A 20,399-nucleotide genomic window follows, 5' to 3' on the forward strand; every position below is an offset into this window, starting at 1 on the left:
AAAACCGCTGTATTTCAGCCTGAAAAACTGAGTTTTCTTTACTCATACTCTCAAATATTTCCTCTTATTCCATATACTCCCGCCCCCACTCCTTCCATCGTTTTGGAGCCATCCGTGTACCACAGATGGTAGTCTCCCGCGAATAGAGGTATGTTCCGTTCCCATTCATTTCTGTCTTAGTATTAGGAACTTTTGGTGAAAGTTGAATTTAGGTAAGCAAATGTCAGATATGGTGATATTTACCTAGTCCTTCCTCTCTTTGCATTTCCTTACCTAACAAGGAGTTATCTAGTTTTTGCATTTATATTCAAGGATGTCAAAAGTTCTTTAACTTTATCAAGACTCCATGAAAAAATATTTTGTGACATTTAAAGTATTCGATTTAAACGTTTGCATTCGTAATGCTCGAACACTTTAAAGCACTAATAATCACGTATGTTTATTTATATGTCAGGTAAGATTCAGAATGAATAATTTTTAAATGTGATAAACAAATAGAAAATATGTTAAATTATTTTAATCAAAATAAATGTGTGCAATTTGTTTATTTATTTTTTTACTTGTGAAAATGCGCCTAAATGCGAATTGTTTCCTGCGGTGTGAACAACTTCTTATGTCAGTAACATACATAAACAACTCAGCATGAATATGTTTATCTAAAGCTGCGTTCTTTACATAATTTCTGTTTTCACAAAAAATAACTGTTGAAATTGAAAAATTGAAATTTAGAGAAAGTTAAATTTGAATTTATTTAGAAATTCAACAGCTATTAATTCTAAGATAGTTATACCGATATATGTAAGTCAAAAGCATTCTAAGAAATAAACTTTTAAAAAAATATATAAATAAAATTTTATGAGTATTAAGCAATGGATCCACCCAAGTGGTACTATCTTTTGAATGTAATTATAAGTTCTTAATTTCGACGATGATATCGATCCGAAATCCTAGAAAAAGAATTTTTAATTATGATCAATACTGTTAAAAAATTTTTCAAAAAATTAACAATTCGTTCATTTCGGAATATGTTATTCATCTCCTCGAAATGCACTGTCTCTTTTATCTTCATCATTCTTTGAAAATTGCATATTAAAACAACATGCGGTACTTAACTTCGTTGTTTCTTGCATTTTTTCAGGTACTGTTCTCACAGCTCATACTCGTATTTGCTATTTATTCAAAATACTCAACCGTTTTTTTAGGAAAACGCTAAAATCAAGCATCTAAAATACTTGCCGTCAATTCTATTTTACTTTTTAGTCTTCCATTTTTTTTACTCAATCTTATTCCAAATTTTATATTCTCAAACTGGAAAGTCTACAGATATCTTCCTCCAAAGCCAAAGTGTCATGCAACTTGATCCTATTCGACTATGGTAAGTTTGCTTAGGTTTAACTACATTCTTATTAACCATCTTGTTACCAGATTAGAGTAGTCCTGTTGTAGGGAACTGCATTCATACAATTCTTTTTCATCATTCCCTAACTGCACTATACAGCGTTTACCTTGTCGAACAGTGAACATTATTATGATTTAATGATATACGAGCTTCAGATCTTTTAGTAGCAAACATAAATTCTATTTTAAACATCCAAAAAACCATTTCAGAATGATAATCTCAAACTATAACGACCAATATAACTTAGATACCAGTTCGGTGAACTACTAGATTAGAATCAGAATTCTCTCAAATAACCGATATAATTGATAACATGAAAATAATAACTATAAAACTTCCAGCTGTAAAAGTTCCAGTTGTTTAATGTTTGATTCCAGGTTTGAATAACTTTAAGAAATATTGAAAATATATCTAATGTATATTTCATTTGCCAGACAATGATGCGATGAATAAGGTTGCATCTAAGTATTACGGTTACGTTAAACTTTAGTAGACGTGGAAGTTGCAAAATCGTGTGAAATCGTCCTATGTATAATTTATTCATATATGTTTGATAAATATATGCGTTTTTTTTACCAGTCGCGCACAACCTGCCGTATTAAATAATATATTAATATTATATATTAATGAAAAAAACTAAGGCTCTGTTTATAACATGTCAGTGGAGACAGAATTTGTCGAAAGTGAGATTGGGTGATATGGTAATATGTTAAACTAGGACGATAGCATGAAATATTTCGGTATCATGCTAGGCAAACGAGGAAGCTGATATACCTATAACCAAATAAGTCGTCCGTCACCTCTATATGGTTGTGTAGCATTTAGCAAAGCTTCAAACACTACTATTCGCCAGCTAGAAATTGCACAAAGTCAGGCTCTGAGAAGATTTTTCAAAGTACCATGGTACATTAGGACGAACGACATCCTCAGGAACCTCAAAATTGATCTCATCAAAAAATACATAATGGATAGAGCCCTGAAATTATTTGAAAAAACTGACAGACTTAACAACACTGCGTTATCAAATCTCAGAATGGTTACAGACTCCTCGGGGAGGTATGCAGATCTGAGGTCAATTATTGCTTAGTCTGATGAAGTGATAAATAATAATGCAGTCAAGGCGTAAAGATGGGTTTTGAAAATATCTCAAGTTAAGAAAGAGTAAAAGTGCTCAAGTGCACTAGCTAAAAGAGCTTCAACATAATAATTAACTGTAGTTTATAAATATCAGATTATTAAAAGCATCAAGTTGTCATCTTCAATACGTATATACCAAATACCTCTTCCTCTTCCAGAGCAGAGTATAACAACAATTTAAAGCGCCTTCACCAACTACGAAATCAAATGCGATACTTAGTTTTGCTATGATATAAAAGTAGCATATCTCACAGAGCCGATTAAGCCTTGATACATGTTTAAAAATTTAGGTTAGAAGCAATATGAAACCTCAATCCTATGAAAGATTAAAGGAAATGAATTTACACTTATAAAAAATGGTACTAAACTTATACACATTTTTGGACCATACCAATCAAAGGTCGCCTAGTACTGAAAATGACTCACAATATCGAAAAAGTATCCAGAATGATCTGAAAAGTTCACATAGTAACACTCTAGCAGCTGTTTACAAAATTCGACAATGAATCGATACAGTTTGGTAGAATTTATACGGTTGCGCAAAAGGAGAATTACACAATTTACGCTCCGGAATCCTATTACGTTTAAAATCGGAAGTTCTCGCAATATACCATCGATATTGCGAGAACTTCTCTTTCAGTTTGATCGCTTGCATATATAATATATAATATATAATCTTATATATATATTTCTTCTGTACGTGTGTTGACAGTGAACTCCTCCTAAACGGCTGAACCGATTTTGATGAAATTTTTTGTGTGTGTTCATGTGGATTCAAAGAAGGTTTAGATTCACAATTTGGCCCACTGGATAATGTCTTTTTAATTAATTTTTTATTTTTTGGTATCCATGTACATTTATATTAGAAATTTAAAATTTATTCATGCTTACTTTGATTTATTTCAAAAGTTTAAAATCTCTAAAATGAATCGTAAAACTGCCGTTGCATAGCTTAAATGCATTTAAATTCAGCAGTATAATTATAGGTGAGCCAATTTTTAATCTTAAGTTATGTGGTGGTATTCCTGGAGACTCCAGCGAATTCAAAAATTCAACAGGATAGCTGAACGATTCATTTTAGACTTTAAACTTTTTAAACAAATCAAAGTAAGCATGAATAACTTTCAAATGTCTAATATAAATGTATATGGATACCAAAAAACTGTATAATAATTTAAAAAACGTTATCCAGTAGACCAAATTGTGAATCTAAACCATCCTTGAATTCACTTGAACACACACAAAAAAGAAGAATTATATATATAAAGATATAAATAATGTACAAAAAACACTGCCACGTCTTCGTGGACGAGGAGAAAATATTGGTCAACGGACTCGGAATTCACAATTACTCCAGAACCGTCGGTTAAATAGATCGGCAGAAAACAATGAAAATGTAAGAAACCAGGATACAATCACACGTGCTAATGAAAGTCAAGAGCAACGCAAAGAACGCCTTCGAGCTAATGCATTAAGACAAAGACTGGCCCGTCAACGAGTCACCGACACATTCAGAACACGTGAACAACGGCGTTTGCAAGTGTATCGGGCATTGACACGTGCATCATTTCATCGCCTTGCGTTTAAATATGAATCGGATATCGACTATTCGTCACATTCACGAATTGTAATCGGTGCTATGAACAAACAGTGTCAACACTGTCATGCACTCAAATACAAAGGTGAATCGGCCGATTTCTGCGTGGCATCTGGAAAAGTTGTATTGCAACCATTGAATTCGCCGCCAGAACCATTGAAAGCACTATTGGCTGGACCTACATCTCAATCTAAATTGTTTTTTCGTAAAATTCGCAAATTCAATTCGTGCTTTCAAGTGACATCATTTGGAACAACAAAAATCGTTCAGAATGAGAATGGTCGCAATTTTCAATCTTTAATGCCGATGCCCAATAACGATCCCAAATTTCTGTAAATCTACTTCATGGGTGATGACAAGCACCAAATAAACGCACGTTGCCAGTACAACCATATCGAGCAGATGGAGGAGCAAGAAATTGTAGGTATTTTAGAACCGTTTTTAAAAAATCACAACCAGTTGGTCCAGTTGTTCAATACCGTTTCAAACAGACTGCTAAACGACAACTATACAAACCAGGAATGCTACCATATAACTTAAGATTAAAAATTGGATCACCTATAATCATGCTGCGGTGAAATTATTTGCGAAATCTGACAGACTTACCAACACCGCGTTATCAAATCTCTGAATGGTTCCAGACTTCTCTTGCAGATCTGAGGTCAATAATTGCTTAGTTTGATGAAGTGATAAACAATAACCTTTTTTCATTTAAAATGTAGTGCTTATAAGGATTTGAAGTAACATGAAAATATTTGTAACATAAGCAATGCATGTGGACTTTTTGTAGATCAAAAAAAAAAATCAATTGAAAATAATTTTCGGATTAAAATGCTAAAGGTTAAGTTGAATAACAACAAATATTATAACTCAGCTGAGCCAGGAAAATTAATTGCAAGGGGAAACAACGTTCGCCGGGTCATCTAGTATATATATAATTTTGTTAAACTACAAATTTAAACTTATAATTGTTATTTGTTTAACAAGACATTTGAAGGGGTAAAACGGGACACCTATCTTGAATATTATTGTGTTATCTAAAAATTTAATTAAAGGTTTCATAATTTTTGATAGTTTGTTGTTTATAACTCTGAAGCTAGGAAGATTAAATACACCAAAAAACTGCTAATCATACAATTTTAATCATTTATAAAATGACTCGATTATTGATTTACAGTTTTAAACCACATAAATCGTTAAGGACGTAATTCTTAAAAATGTGCTCAAATGCCAAATAAACTAACATGGACATTAAAAATATTACTTGTTTTATTAAAGTGACAAAGGGGTTGCGTGTTCATAATAATGATATTTCACTAAAGTTTTTTAGTAAAATATTTAAAATGATCCGCTCTCTCTCTGCAAAACGGGACGTCTATCACACCTTCCGGCCCTGCAATTTCATGTCGAAAAGCAAATCTGGCAAATTCAGTAAAACAAGTCCTAGTCCCTAACATTTTCGTTTCTAGGGTCAATGGGCATGTGTTCAAACTACAGGTTCTCAAAAGTTATCAACTGCTCGCCGACCTCTCTTATCTGCTCTACATGACATGTCCAAACGCTGTTGTCGTCTAGTTTAATATTATACTGGAAATCACCTATGCGCCTCTCACACACAATGACCGCAAACTGCAATTTCACTTTCGACAGATAATCCCACACCGCTATTCTCTTTCCCACTTCAAAAAACTTACTAGATGGTATATATGGACCTCTTTTGACGTTATTTTGCGATAATAAACAGAATAACTGTGTTTGTTTTTGCTTCCCAAGCATCAAAATTTCTGGCGATTTTTGTGTTGTTGGAACTTTTTTGCTTGTACGTTCGTTACAGGGTGGTACGGTGCCCCCTGATTGTGTATAATACCGTAGCTTTTGAAAAATTCTTAATATTCTGCTCAATTTAACTGAGTAACGTGATCTGACACTATTTTGTGTGGAATGCCAATCGTTGCGAATATTGTCTCACATACTTGTATAGTTGTTTCTGCAGAAAAATTACGTATTAAATTCACTTTTGGCCAATTCATATGAACATCGATTAATACGAAGAAATGTTTTCTCATAAAGGGTCCGGCAAAATTCACATAAACATACTCAAATGGTTTCTTTGGTATTTCCGATGTACGGGATTGAGTTTTTTATTGTCCGGTTGTACAATTTGGCATGGCTCACAATTTTTTACCACATTTTCGATATCTTGATCTATTGCTAGCCTCCAGTAATACGCTCTAGCAAACTGCTTCATGATACAAATTCCGAAATGCCCCGTATTTTGGGATGTACACACGAATTCCAAGAAGTAAACAACCTTTTTGTACCGTAAATTGTAATTGTTCTATTTTGAAACTGCTTGAAGTCTCGCATTGTCTTTTGTCTTCTATATTTCAGTTATTTTAATAAAATATCACCGTCAAATTTTTTATTAACTCTGTGTCTACGAGATCCACTTGTTCAACGTGCTTATATTCTTTGGCCTCTGGTAATTGTGAAATTGCGTCTCAGAATAGTCTTTCGATTTCTTCATGTGCATGCCGTAATCGAACGCTTCCAAGAATACTGCGTAAGGCTGCATTCTTCTTATAAAAATATGGGTAGTCTTTTATATGGAGCGAAAACTTGTGATACCGCTTGCTTGACTGTAACTAATGTTGTAATGAACCCCTTTAGGTGGGGACGTCTATAACTGGGATAGTTTAGCCGTAGCCAAAGTCCTTACAAGAAAATTTGTATTTCTAACAAATACCTATGATCTCAGTTTAAAATCAAGTTTAAAATAAATCCCTTATTTTATTTCAATTGGTATATTTCTTTTTTATTCTTCAATAAACTTAATGTTCACAGTAATTATATATAAAAAAATATAAAATTTTAAATCGCAAATGTTATTCAGAATATTATTAAAAGCAGCTATATATTTCTTAGTCGTAGCTGGTTTCAAAGACTCGGATATTATCATTAGAGACGCAACGATAAAATTTCTTAGACACTGCGAGTTTCAAACACTCGGGTATTATTGTCATGACGCAGCTATACAATTACTTAGACACAGTTAGTGTTCAAGAGGCACAATATTATATTCTTAGACGCAGCTCGGTCAAAAGGCACATATATTATATATTCTTAGATGCAGCTCGGTCAAAAGAGACAAAATATAAATTATTAGAAGCAGCTCGATTTACAAGCATAATTATTATATATTCTTAGGCGCAGTTCGATTTTAAAAACACAATATTATATATTCTGTTGTTATAAATCTCTTACCATTTTTCTGGCTACTCGAGTCTCATCTTACTCTGGAGTTCCTTGCCTCGATTCCTTGCCGCAGGCACTATATTTTCGTGTTATGCCATACCTTTTGCATAAGATTTTCATAGAGTATGTTACTATTAAAGCCTTCTATGTAATTCCTCCATCTGAGAAGGAAGCTCCTAGACTGGTATGCTAAACGTTATATAGTGGAATGCCTTGTATAAAAAGTCTGCTCCGTCCCAGGCTGAGCTTTTTCTTCTTCGCCAAATGCGGTCCTTTTTGTTTCAAATCAACGTCGAATCTGTTCAAAAGCTTTGAATAATATTCGCCGGTGATCATTTTACCTTTCTCGAGGTAATCGATGTGAATGACATCGCTTGCATCCCAAAAAACTATGGCCAATACCTTGTTGACTGATAGACTCTGTTTGGACTTCTTTGATCCACGTTCACCCCTAGCAACCCAGTTGTTTGTTGATTGTTCCTTGGTGTCTAGCGTGTTGTGATGGATCCATGTTTCATCCATAGTAACAAAACGGCGAAAAAATTCGTTCGGATTACGGCTGAACATCGCTAAACACTCTTTTGAAGTGGTCACACGATTGCGCTTATGGTCGAGTGTGAGCAATCGCGGCACCCATATCACGGAGAGTTTTTTCATGTCCAAATATTCATGTAAAATATGATGTAACCGTTCAGTTGAGATACCTACAGCATGAGCCAACTCACGCACTTTCATTCTCCGATCATCCAATATCATTTCATGATTTTATCGACGATTTCCGGCGACCTGAACGATTTCCGGATCATTTCTTTTGGGCGACCTGAACGTTCGACGTCACTAGTGCTGGTACGACCACAACGGAACTCTGTAAACCACTTCTTAACCATTGAAATTGATGGTGCCGAATCCCCATAGTATTTATCAAGTCTTTCCTTAGTTTCAGTTATGGATTTTTTACGTAAAAAGTAATGTTTAATCAGCATATGAAATTCACTTTTTTCCATTTTCGTAGAAATTTACGAGGTTGTCTGCTTTGAACGGCTATTAAACACCAACTGAACGACGTAGCTTGCTCAAAATTAGAAAGTTGCCCACTGGTAGATTACATCTGACGGCAGCACTGTTGCATTTGGAGTAACTGCGTGGGAAATTCAAAAAGTCACTGACTTATCAAACCGCTCTCGTACTTCTTCTATTCTTTTAAGGTATGTTCTATAATAAGGCCCTGTTATCTTGATAACAGCTCTTTCTAAAAAAACTTTCACTCCAGAAAAATCTACTAGTAATCTACTAATAGCTTCACGGTGTACAACCACTCTCTACCTAGCAAGGGTTTCTTATCTGAACGTACTACCTAAGCTTTGAACCATTTCTTATCCACCATTACTTTAACGTAACCCAAACATTCAATTGGTGTTTTACAATAACTAAACAAGTTTTCATTACCCGGTTACACGTTCGATTTAGGAAAGTACTTCTTAACATTATATATATATAATATAGTGACTGAGAGCCCGTGTCCAGTTAAAATTCTATTTGAATATCGTTCACTTCAAGTACGCAAAAAAATTTTCTTACGTGCATCACTTGCACTCTATTTTTCGTTACCTGTAGTAAATCCTCAGAGATTTCGTCCACCCTGTTCACAGATATTTGTTTAATGGAAGGTTTATATTTTAAACCCACATTTTTTAGATGACCTGTATCTTTATAGAAATGACAAATCGGCTTTATATGCCTGCATTTATTAGTCATGCGTGTTACTTTACCACTCTACCACAACGAAAACATTTTTTTCCTTTAATATCATTCTTCGATGTTTCTTTTTATTGGCATTAGTGTTATATCCTTTCTCTTTCTTTTTCTCTTGCACTACGTATACTGTCTCAACACCACTTCTTTCTAGTTCTACACAATTTTTCTCTAGCGCTTCAAATGTCGTCGCTATAACTACCGTTTCTTCCATTTTCAATTGCTTTTTTTCCAGAATTCTATTTTGCAATTTCCGTTGTATAACCCAAATACAAATTGGTGGCAACACTGTCTGCAGATATTCACCAAAGTTACAGTTTACCGCCAAGTGTCGCAACGCCAAATCCACACCAATGAGGTTAAGGCATAGACCAACCTATGAAAACATTCACAAAGTTGAAAAAGGTATTGTTCCCTATTGATTGCACTAGGTTACTAGGTTACTTTGGGGGGGAATGATGTGGCTGTGAGTCTCATTTATAATTTGTTGCGTTCGCATGGCTATCTGTTGCCAAAACGCAACAGACTGTAGTAGATGAAAATGACAAGTGAATTGAAACACAACGTTTTTGTGATTGTTTCACTATTGTTGTGTTGATTGAGAAATAAAGAAGTAAAACTAAAAATCGTGTTTTTTCATAAAAGTGCATCGTGTTATTTTATATGATATTATATAGCAAAGCAACCATAAAACTTTATATAGTAAAACAGCTGTAAGTATAATGTGTTCGCAACAAATGTGTTCGCTACAGATGTAGCAGTAGTTAAAAAAATTTCCTTTTACGATTTCAAAATACAACCATGCCTTTTAAGAATAAATGATAAATGTCTCTGACTAAACATACCTAACGAGCACAACTGTTTTTGTTTTTGCCGCCAAGCTGCAAGCAATAAAGATAGAAATTTTCCATACAACAGATCAACTATTAAATTGCAAATAAATTGGTATTAAAAATAATATGTGTGATGATGAAATAAAAACGCTAAGACCCAATCGAAAGTCCAAAACAACTAATAAAAGGAATCATGAAGGATTAATACAAGAATCGACCAACAAAAAGTTAATGAATTCTGAAAATAGTGACTCTAACGATGAAGAAGTTATCGTCATCATTGAATCTGATGATGATAATGGAAACCAAACCCCGGTATTAAGACGATCCAGTCGAAAACCCAGTCCAAATAAGAAGTATTGCAAAAATTTTGTAGTGAATGATGAATGCAAAAGAAACTCACGAATACATACAAAACGAATTGTTGCAGACGATGAAGACGAATTGGAAGACAGTAATAGCGAAACTGAATCAAATATTTTCAAACCAAATCAACAAGATTTACAATTGTTACAAAAAGAATATGAAGTGAGTGGTAAAAATGTATTTGGGTTTAATACTCCAAAAAAAAGAGGTGGCATGAGTTTAGTCGCAATAAACACCGCAAAAACACAAAAAACACCAGATACAAAACGTCGTAAATCTACAACAGAGTTAAAAACACCATCACATGTAAGAAATCGGGTAAAAAGTCGTAAGTAGTTTATGTGAATACAGGAATTAAAATATAGTATTTATATATTTTAGAAATAGCAAAACTAGTAAAAGTCAATTCAGATTCTGATTTCTCTGCTGATGAGAGTGAATATGAACCTTCAGATTGTGCATCATCTTCTGGCAGTGACAATGCAGATGACAGTTCGGATGATGCTGCTGATGACGAACCAAAAACACCACACAAAGGTCGACGCCCAATTGTTATTCCCTCTTTGACAAAAACCCCTTCTTTAGCACGTGCACGTCAGTCTGCGCGTGTCAAAAAAACAACAGAATATGTACCAGAAAGTGATGGTTACTTTCAATCGCGTTCAAGTAGCAAAATTGTAACATCCGATCATACACTTGATCGTTTAAAAAATCCTCGATTACCTGCTGATCGTTTGTTTAGTCTACTGGCCTCAATGAAATTATCTACTGAACATGAAACATCCATAAATGCTATTATAGAAGAATATCGGTCATACTTTTCTAAGTGGATGTATATATTAAATGAAGGCTTCAATTTGTTGATTTATGGATTAGGTTCAAAACTACAATTGTTACAATCATTTCACCGCGATATATTAGCACAGCAAACAGTGTTAGTTATTAATGGATTTTTTCCAAGTCTAACACTTAAGGATATATTGGATAGCATAACCTGTCAAATACTCGATGCTGGTATTAGTTCATCCAATCCACATGAAGCTGTTGATATGATTGAGGAGGAATTTTCACTTATACCTGAAACACATTTGTATATTATAGTGCATAATTTAGATGGCATAATGTTGCGGAATAACAAGGTTCAAGCAATATTAGCACGTTTGGCTAAAGTAGAAAATATTCATTTAATAGCATCAATTGATCATATAAACACACCTTTGTGTAAGTTAAATTTAATGCAAGTAATAATTTTATATATATTAAATATTATATGTAATTTAGTATGGGATCAATCTAAATTAAGTAATTATAATTTTTCCTGGTGGGACTGCACAACAATGCTGCCATACACTAATGAAACAGCATTTGAAAATTCATTACTTATACAAAATTCTGGTGAATTAGCACTAGCTTCTTTGCGTAGTGTGTTCTCCTCCCTCACAACTAACTCTCGTGGCATTTATATGCTAATTGTGAAGCACCAACTACAAAACAAAAACAATCCAAACCACCAAGGTAGGCTATAAAATCTTTAAAACTTATTAATAAAGCCCTCTGTCAAACAAAACATTTTTATCTTTAGGTATCGCCTTTAAGGATTTATACTGGAGTTGCCGTGAAGCATTTTTAGTGAGTTCTGATTTAGCGTTACGTGCCCAACTTACTGAATTCTTAGATCATAAACTTATTAAAACCAAGCGCAGTGTAGATGGTGCAGAACTATTAAACATACCAATAGAGTCAACATTACTGCAACAATTTTCAGATGAACATGAAAAGAAATAATTATGCAAATTTTTCCATGTATTAATTTCAAAGGTAATCAAAAATTAATGTGCTCCTACAAATCATGTTTAAAAAAATATATGAATTACAGAAAATATTAGTTTTAGCTTCGCGTAGACTGCAACACTCAACACCCATAATTATGGTACAAATCAAATCTTTTGCAATTTTATTACATATTTTAATTACTACAAATTTACAAACATCATCAAATTCTATTTTTTTAACTGATGTCAAACGATGTAATCTTTCGAATAGCTCAGCATCAAATTTTGGTTTAATGATGCTTATCTTCAAACTTATAATTCTTAATATTGCATTTAAATAAAAAAAAGTATTATAAGTGCATTAAAGACTGTCGAAGAAAATAACTAAATTTATTTCTAAATTAATCCTTAATGAAACAAGAACATTTTTAAATTAAGTAATAAAGTGCGTTGCTACACTTAATTAACAAATACTCTCAATTACTCATTTGTTCCTACATTCACAGATCTGTATAAATTGACAGCATGGTACCTGTTTAATGAATTTAAAAAATAAATAAAAATACGGATATATTTGTTATATACGCATGAAGCCCATAAAGCTCAATTCCAATTAGATGACAATATAAATATAATTACATACTTTATGCAGGGACCGTAACAGTTATCATTAAAATTCTGATTTTAAAATAAAACTCAAAAAGTAATAATTAAATTTTCTTTATATTATATTAATCAAAAATAATTATTATCATGTGCTTTTTATTTTTTCAAGAATAGTCAAAAATAACTTTTATTTTTGAAAGCAAAATATAATTTAGTATTATTTTTTGAGTTCTATTTTAAAACGCTCATATATTAAAAGCATGCATAATATTAAGGAGAAAGTTGTTAGAATGATAACTATGTACTTTAATATGAGTTTAGACAACTGCTTTTGTTGCTGCGTTTTTTTTGAAATTTTTTTGAAATAACTTATTTTCGATCCCTGATTTTATGTAATAAATTAAGCTGCTATTAAAATTATCAAATTGATCAGAAAGCATCGAGTATTTTCTAACAAAATATGTATATAAAAACCTATTGTAGAAGTTACGTTGAAGCAGTTTTTATTTAAGTATTAAAAATTGTTATTCATTAGTTTAATTCAGGGGCTGTTCAATGTACGGCCCGTGGGCCACTTGCGCCCCGCGATCTACTACAATAACTACAATTAATTTTATATTGGTGTACTGGTAAAACTACATTATTTTATTTTTATGATATACCAAATAAATGACTTTAGTAAAATTTCTACTAAAGATTTTGTGAAATAAGTAAACTGCGTTTTAAAAAACATTTTTGTTTTATATATTTCACATATTTCTCGTGTGGGATAGAGAACGGTAGAGCTTCGGTACGACGGTTTGGGCTTAAATTTCAGTAAGATCTGGCTCTAAAACATATTTATAAAAATTTCTAATGGTCGCTAAACTGATTTTGGCAAAAAAGCCTTCTACTAAAATCTGCATAAAACAGCCACTAGAAACCAATAAATCTTTGAAACGATTACAGCTAGTCAGATTAACCTAATCTAATAATCTGTAATCATAGCATGATAAAACAATAATTTAAAACTATATTATCTGTTGTTATTCAATAAGATTTTTAAATTATCTTATAAAATTTTCAACCCTTATTACAGATAAGAGCACTGGAAGAGTTTTAAAATTCATTATATCATTATCACTACCATCATTTCCGGCATTATTAATTATTAAGCAGTTGGCTTACATTTCTAGTTGTTCCTAAAATGTTAAAAATTGTTAAAAATGGTTAGCAACTTAGAGTACAAAATGAACTTTAATTAAAAACAAAACTGTTTGATTTTTTATTTAAATTTATTGATTTTTAAAGTTCTCTACAAATTGTTTTATTTATTGTTATTATCACGTTCTCTTTTGTCTCTATAATTATAAATAATTTTTAAAAGTTTAGGGAAAGTGTTCAAAAAATTAATTCTGCAAAAATTAACAAAAATATTGTTCTTCAAACTTGAAAAATAATTTAATATTTGAAAATAATAATTTATTATTTTTCAATTTTCGCTTAATAATTATTTGATTTTTTTCTTTAATTCAGTATTTGTACATCCAAAGCTTAATAAATAGTTCATTTTAAAATTGATTACATGTATTTTAATTTTTTTTCATAATATTTAAAATATATAGAAAATCTTTAGATTTACATTCAAAACTTAAATAATACGCAAATTAAAAAATAATAGTTGATTTACACAAAAATTAAAACTTATTAACATACAAAAAATAACACGCGTTAGCTTACAAAAAAAATTTTCTTAATTTAAATTTTACGTTATATTTTTCTTAGTAACACACATATATATATGTATATATAATATATGTGCATATGTTTTTTGATTTCTTAAGTTTGTGGTTTGTTTTAGTTCAACTATTTTTTTACAACTTTTACTTGATGTTTACTTATATTAAGTGAAAAAAATTTACACTCAAAATGAATAGGTTAGAGATATTTAAAAATTAAATTTTCTACTTTAACTATGTTGACAGAAGTTATTAATATATACTTTTTTTTGCATCAAAAATATAGAATATAAATTTTTAACCATTTTATTTTTATTTGCTACAAACTTTTTGCTGATATATAAATTTGTTTAAAAAATAAAAATAAAAATAATAATAATAAGAGTAAACAGGCATTTAAGCAAACGTACTTGTAACACAAATGAAAATAAAATGTTATTTTAAATACTTTATTATGAATTTAATTGCATTGAACTTATATTTTATAATATGGCTTAAAACAACAAAAACAATAACAAAGAGTCTGCACTTTTAAATTAATTATGAGTTAAAATTTAACATTGGTAATATGCTTTACTTTAAGATCACGGGGTTTACTATAAAGAATAATATTAGTAAATATAAAACAAAGAAGTCAGTAATTCTAAAAATAATAATTGTTTCGCATTGTCATCTCCTAACATTATTAGAAATACATACGTTATAATACATAACTGATTTAGGATAGAATATAATATTAACTGAATTATTTTCATTTGATGTGTGTACCCTCTCTCTTCTCTTTGTCATAAAAATTGTTATTGTTGTGTTGCTCTCGATATTAATTGGCGTTCTATAAATATGTTAATTACAGTACTGTTATTAAATGTTTATAATTATTGTTGCTACATTTGTCACAATTGGGGTACGTAATAAATTTATCAACAAAGTTGTTCGGTCATTTCCATTCATTTGAAAGTTGGGTTTGTTGCGGCTTTTAAAATTCTTATTGTTTAATAAATTTATAAAAAATCTTCTTTTAATTATTTTGCAAAATTTTGAGAAGTACAGTTTCTTGTTACTAAACTTGTTATTACATTTTTTGTGGTGATAGTTATTATTACAATTATAAATATTAAAATAATTATGCATATTAATGTTGCTAATGTTTCAGCTCAATTTAACACGTTTTCTTGGTGGTCCAATTGGTGGGATTTGTTGCGTTGCGAGCGCTCGAAACGCCTCCGCAATTAAGTGCGAATGTGTTGTTATCATATTTTGCCAGCCGGCGGTTTCCATCACATCAGTGGCGTGACTAAAAATATGAAATGTAAAATTTAATAATAATCATTTGATTTCAAATCATATTTAAATGGTATGCCAATAAAAATAACCTTAACTTCATTTTTTCATAGTTTAAACAATATAAATATACTTTAACTATTATATTCATGTTTTTTTTTAAATAGATTTTTTTAATATTACGATTAGCTTAAACTTCCGTTTTAAATCTAAAAAACTCATGTTTAAGTTCTTAATCATGGAAGTTTTACTTAAACATAACTTTATAGCTAAAATACAATATATTTACAATGATATTTACACAAGTCAATTGCTGTTCATAGGCAACATCATAACATAAAATGAGCTTGTCGTTTATTTTATATCACTTTTAATATTTGTATCGACTATAACCGTCTCCTATAACCTAAAGAAAATTTTTATTTTCATTTCAAAACAATAAATATGAACACTTAAAAATACTTATAATATAATTGGGTATACATATGGAGACAGGATCATATTTCTTAAAAATTCTAACTGCTACCTGGGTATCGTCCCAACGTTGTAGCAATCGCGATCACATTTTCAATAATTTATTTTTTAACTCTTGCTACACACAATTAGCCCATTTTTGTCAATATCATTTACTCCACAATATCTCTACTCCGATATTCTCGGTTTATTATATTTATTTTTTTTGATTTAGGATATGTCGTTTTTATATGTATTTTTCTATTATAATTAAATAAGGGTCACTAAATGTTCAGGTTATAAAGAATTAAGTTACATATACAAACAGTATATCGATCTAATAGTTATTCATTTTATATTAATAATTAATAAATACTAAAAGGAAAGATATTTGCTTTATTAATATATAATTAAGTCCCAAGTAATTGATACGCTTGCCAAATGAATTAATAGTCTTTTTATTTTAGTTGATTTAAATGAATTTCTAGAATATATGTATAATATTAATTTACAAAATTATAAAAGAATTAATAAATACTTATTAAATACTTTTATATATACTTTTTTAAAAAAATAAAAACATTTTGATTAAGCTAAATTCAATAATTCAACAATAACGCAACATCTACACTGGTTAGACTGTGGCAAAATTTTTACGTTCGAATGCAAATATTTTTATATATGCCACGTAAAATTGATTGTTTGGCAAAGTATAGCCATTGCAGATGCTGGACAAATTGAATGAGAACTCAAATATTTATACAAATAAATTATTATTATATTACATCGATTAAAACTATACGTCCTTGAATACATAATTTTTAGCTTCTACTTAAATTAACTCAAATAAAAATTGCCATTGATATTGTGTAGTTCAAACTAATAACAAAACTTTAAATTTTGTGTAATAATAATTCCTTATTGAATCTTGATTAAGAGCACATAATCTACCAATATTTGGAAGTGGATAGTTGTTAATTGGTGGATTGGCGGTTTGACCTGAGACAGATGTGTATTAGTTTTTAGTAATATTCACATTAGTTAATATGCAAAGTAATAATAATTATTGTGCCTTTATGTATATATTTATATAGTTGCTGTTGACTTTCCATATTGATATTTTTGTTATTTTAACTTACGTATTTATGAAATCTATAGTTTGTGCTTTCAGTTGATCCGCACTATGGAGATCGGCTAATATTAGTGTGTCAGCAGCTGTTTCAACGGATAAATTAACGCACAGCGCCTCTTCGCACATCACTTTCAGTTTTTCAAGTGCGTACTTTAAAAAATAAAACAATTATTTTATAAACTTATATCGCGCATATATATTCAAGTATTAAAACTCTTAACCTACCTTGTCAGCAGCTGCTAAGAGATCATCAGCCATTTTATCTAAATTTGGCGCCTTGCCAGTATATATAAAACGTAACATTTCCTTTAAAACTTCATGCTCAACATCTGTTATGGCGACACGATTCAATTTTCTTTCTTCCATTTCATGTTCGAACATGGCAGCAAATACTTCGCTACGAGCTAAAAATATTTTTTTACAATTATTATTATTATAATAAATAAACTTTTTGATTACAATTATCACTAACCTGCTAATATTGCTTTATGTGCTTGAAATTCGCGACCGCCAACAGCTAACGTAACATCACTAAATTTTTCATTATCGAAAAGATTGCCTAAGTCTTCGGATAATTTACATTCGGGCACTTTAAATTGAACAATATTAGATTGGCCAGATATATTCACACTATCAGCTACAACGCTAACTTCGCAAAATATTGTTAGTTTATCTTCCGGTAATAGGCCATTTGCTTCATCTAAAAGAAAATCTCGCCGAATGAATTTTTTAAAGCCCCAATCTTTGCCTTGCACAAACCGGTATGCCCTTAAATATAAAAAAAAAATATTTTTAAATGACAATTGCATAAACTAATAAAAATATGTATTTTTATAATAATATTACTTAATACACAAACACACAGATAGATTAATTGGAGTTGCTATTTGGTTATAAGTATTAAATTCGTTATAATTAGATTTCAGTATTTCAAAGCACTATTAGTATAGTTAATCAATCTTTTCCAATCAGGATCATTTTCCCCATTAAACACACTGATTACATCCTCTTCCATTAAAGATTCTCTTTAGGACAACGGCCAAAGAAGTGCTGTATGCTTTCCCTTTCTTTGAGGTTGCACAGTGTACAGTTTCTATTGTATTTGCCTTCTAAATAAATTAAATCGCATCTCGCCTTAAAATTCCACATTATGCGCACACGACTGAAGTACTGAGTCCCTAAGAATTATTACTATTTCTCAATGCAACAACTGTGTTAGCTTTATAGTATATGTTAAAACTTCTAAATACAAGAAAGGCGTTATAGTATATGTTTAAAGTGATAAATACCGGAAAGGATCGAAAAACTGATGCTAGAGCCGAAATTTAATTCAATTTCTTAGTAAAAGGAATGGTTATCTCTCTTCGGCAGCACGCAAACGGATTTGGAGGTGCGAAACTCACGTTCAAACAGAATCAATGCGATAGGTACCACTGTAACCACATGGCCTAATGTTCCCCTGGGAACGTACTGGATTGATTGATTGATCGCGCGGTTATAAGAGAAAAATTATATTTAATAGTAACATTAATCAGTAAAAACTGAATCTAATCGTTTTCAGGATATGTATAATTAATTTTGATAATAATAAATAGTCAATTTATTATTTTGCAAAAAATTATATAATTTTATTTAAAATCTTAATGGACAATAACAATATGTTGTGTGTCAAGTATCGCCTTTCAGAATATGTATGGAATGATAAATACCATAAACAATATATAAAAAATTTGACCTACAATAAAAGTACTTAAAGATCGAGAAAGTTTAGATATTAGGAAACGCAACCAACTAAATATCATTTAATATTATATCTCTTCTTATAATATTTGTCATATGTGTATTTGTTTTATGTTGAAAATATAATAGAAAGTTGGAATTAGGTCTTTATTTAAATTTGATATACAGTAGTCGTCCAATTTAACGAAAGGTTTCCTTGAAACTTTAATTCGTTTGTTTCTTCTAATGTTCTGATGTTTTGTATTGATTTTTTGTAAGTTTCTTATTGTAAGTCTGGTAAACTCATGAGTTTGGTTTAATGTATACTATATACATTAGTCCATTGTGCAGAAACTTCTGGTCTGGTTCACAGCATTTATGTGGGGTTGTTATTTCAACGATAGTTCAGATTTTATATTAGTTTTTTCCTACAGTATTCGTTAAACCTATGACTACTTTATATAATGAATTATACATTCGTTATATTGGAATATTCAATGATATAATTTTATTATTTGTTAAATTGGACATTTCTTAAATTGGATATTTGTTATATTAGACGAATACTGTATGAATCAGAAATACTAATCTAAATTTTCATGTGAATAATTATGAATATAAAATTTTATTAATTATTAATTTTTACCTCTGCGATTCCATAGCTTTCGTTTCCTCTCTCTTAGCATTTAATATCGAGAATTTAAATTTGGCTCTAACTTCTGATTTGTTACAAGATACTAATAATAAATATAAAGATAGGTAATCCTTGCTTTCTTCATCCAAACCTTTGGGATTTACACGTAAACACCTTAAAATATTAAAAATATATTGTAAAATATAAATATATGAAAGGATATTTTTCTTTAACTTACCATTTCAACTTGTCATTAGCACCGGCAGAAAAAGTAGATGACTTTAGTACCTCACCCATTTCTTCGCGACAAAAACTAAAGTTATTTATTGTCCACATGTAACTAAATTTTACAACTTTCACCTAAGAAAATAAAAAAAATTATTTTTATTAATAATTGAAATGTTTGTGATACTTCAGGAATATCTTTTGTTCACATATCCCAAAAATGCAACAACATTAAATAAAAATACAAGCAGGTGTAACATATTCTTTATACATAAATAAATAAAAAATAAATGAGAAATTCCTTAACAGGAAAAAATAAAGGTAAATTGAGTAAATGGAAGTACCATGGATAAAAAAAAATGATTTTCGGAAATTATTTTTGCATAGTAAATAAGTATGTATAGGTATATATATAATATTTTTTCTTACAATAGAACATAAGAAAGTAAGGAAGACAATAAGATATACAAGGAAAGTAATAAGAATGTAATTCAATATGTAACAGGAAATTGGTTTTAAA

General features: G+C 30.4%; 2 protein-coding genes and 1 pseudogene across 6 annotated transcripts in view; 1 reads left to right on the forward strand and 2 right to left on the reverse strand.

Moving 5' to 3' along the window:
- Nucleotides 1-7,577: 7,577 nt before the first annotated feature.
- On the reverse strand, nt 7,578-8,392 carry LOC119675508 (annotated as a pseudogene).
- Nucleotides 8,393-9,957: 1,565 nt separating this feature from the next.
- On the forward strand, nt 9,958-15,712 carry LOC119685934 (origin recognition complex subunit 2-like). 4 transcript variants are annotated; one of them, XM_038100343.1, is made up of 5 exons: nt 9,958-10,667; nt 10,721-11,560; nt 11,621-11,854; nt 11,922-12,157; nt 15,589-15,712. In XM_038100343.1, the coding sequence occupies exons 1-4, from the start codon at nt 10,100-10,102 to the stop codon at nt 12,122-12,124; spliced, it is 1,845 nt and encodes a 614-aa protein (XP_037956271.1). In that variant the 5' UTR covers nt 9,958-10,099; the 3' UTR covers nt 12,125-12,157; nt 15,589-15,712. The 4 variants fall into 4 exon arrangements, with proteins under 4 accessions (XP_037956271.1, XP_037956273.1, XP_037956272.1 ...); XM_038100345.1 differs by lacking the exon at nt 15,589-15,712 and adding an exon at nt 13,796-13,894; XM_038100344.1 differs by lacking the exon at nt 15,589-15,712 and adding an exon at nt 12,216-12,392.
- Nucleotides 15,585-20,399, reverse strand: part of LOC119685935 (protein roadkill) — a 63,017-nt gene continuing 58,202 nt past the window's right edge. For both annotated transcript variants that reach the window (XM_038100349.1, XM_038100348.1), the window contains 6 exons: nt 19,893-20,014; nt 19,667-19,828; nt 17,774-18,069; nt 17,527-17,705; nt 17,309-17,451; nt 15,585-15,729 (listed from right to left, as the gene is read on the reverse strand). In XM_038100349.1, the coding sequence (XP_037956277.1) occupies nt 15,585-15,729; nt 17,309-17,451; nt 17,527-17,705; nt 17,774-18,069; nt 19,667-19,828; nt 19,893-20,014 (1,047 nt within the window). The remainder of the gene's footprint in view (nt 15,730-17,308; nt 17,452-17,526; nt 17,706-17,773; nt 18,070-19,666; nt 19,829-19,892; nt 20,015-20,399) is intronic.

This window comes from Teleopsis dalmanni, chromosome 2 (assembly GCF_002237135.1).
Source record: "Teleopsis dalmanni isolate 2A chromosome 2, ASM223713v2, whole genome shotgun sequence".
NCBI classification, from domain to species: Eukaryota; Metazoa; Arthropoda; class Insecta; order Diptera; family Diopsidae; genus Teleopsis; species Teleopsis dalmanni.

What these genes read in the sequence shown, in the direction of transcription:
- LOC119685934 (XM_038100343.1), top strand. Translation starts at nt 10,100, where the DNA reads ATGTGTGATGATGAAATAAAAACGCTAAGACCCAATCGAAAGTCCAAA. An exon ending in AAGAAATCGGGTAAAAAGTC is followed by an intron (nt 10,668 to 10,720) that starts GTAAGTAGTTTA and finishes TATATATTTTAG; the next exon opens with AAATAGCAAAACTAGTAAAA. An exon ending in AAACAATCCAAACCACCAAG is followed by an intron (nt 11,855 to 11,921) that starts GTAGGCTATAAA and finishes TTTTATCTTTAG; the next exon opens with GTATCGCCTTTAAGGATTTA.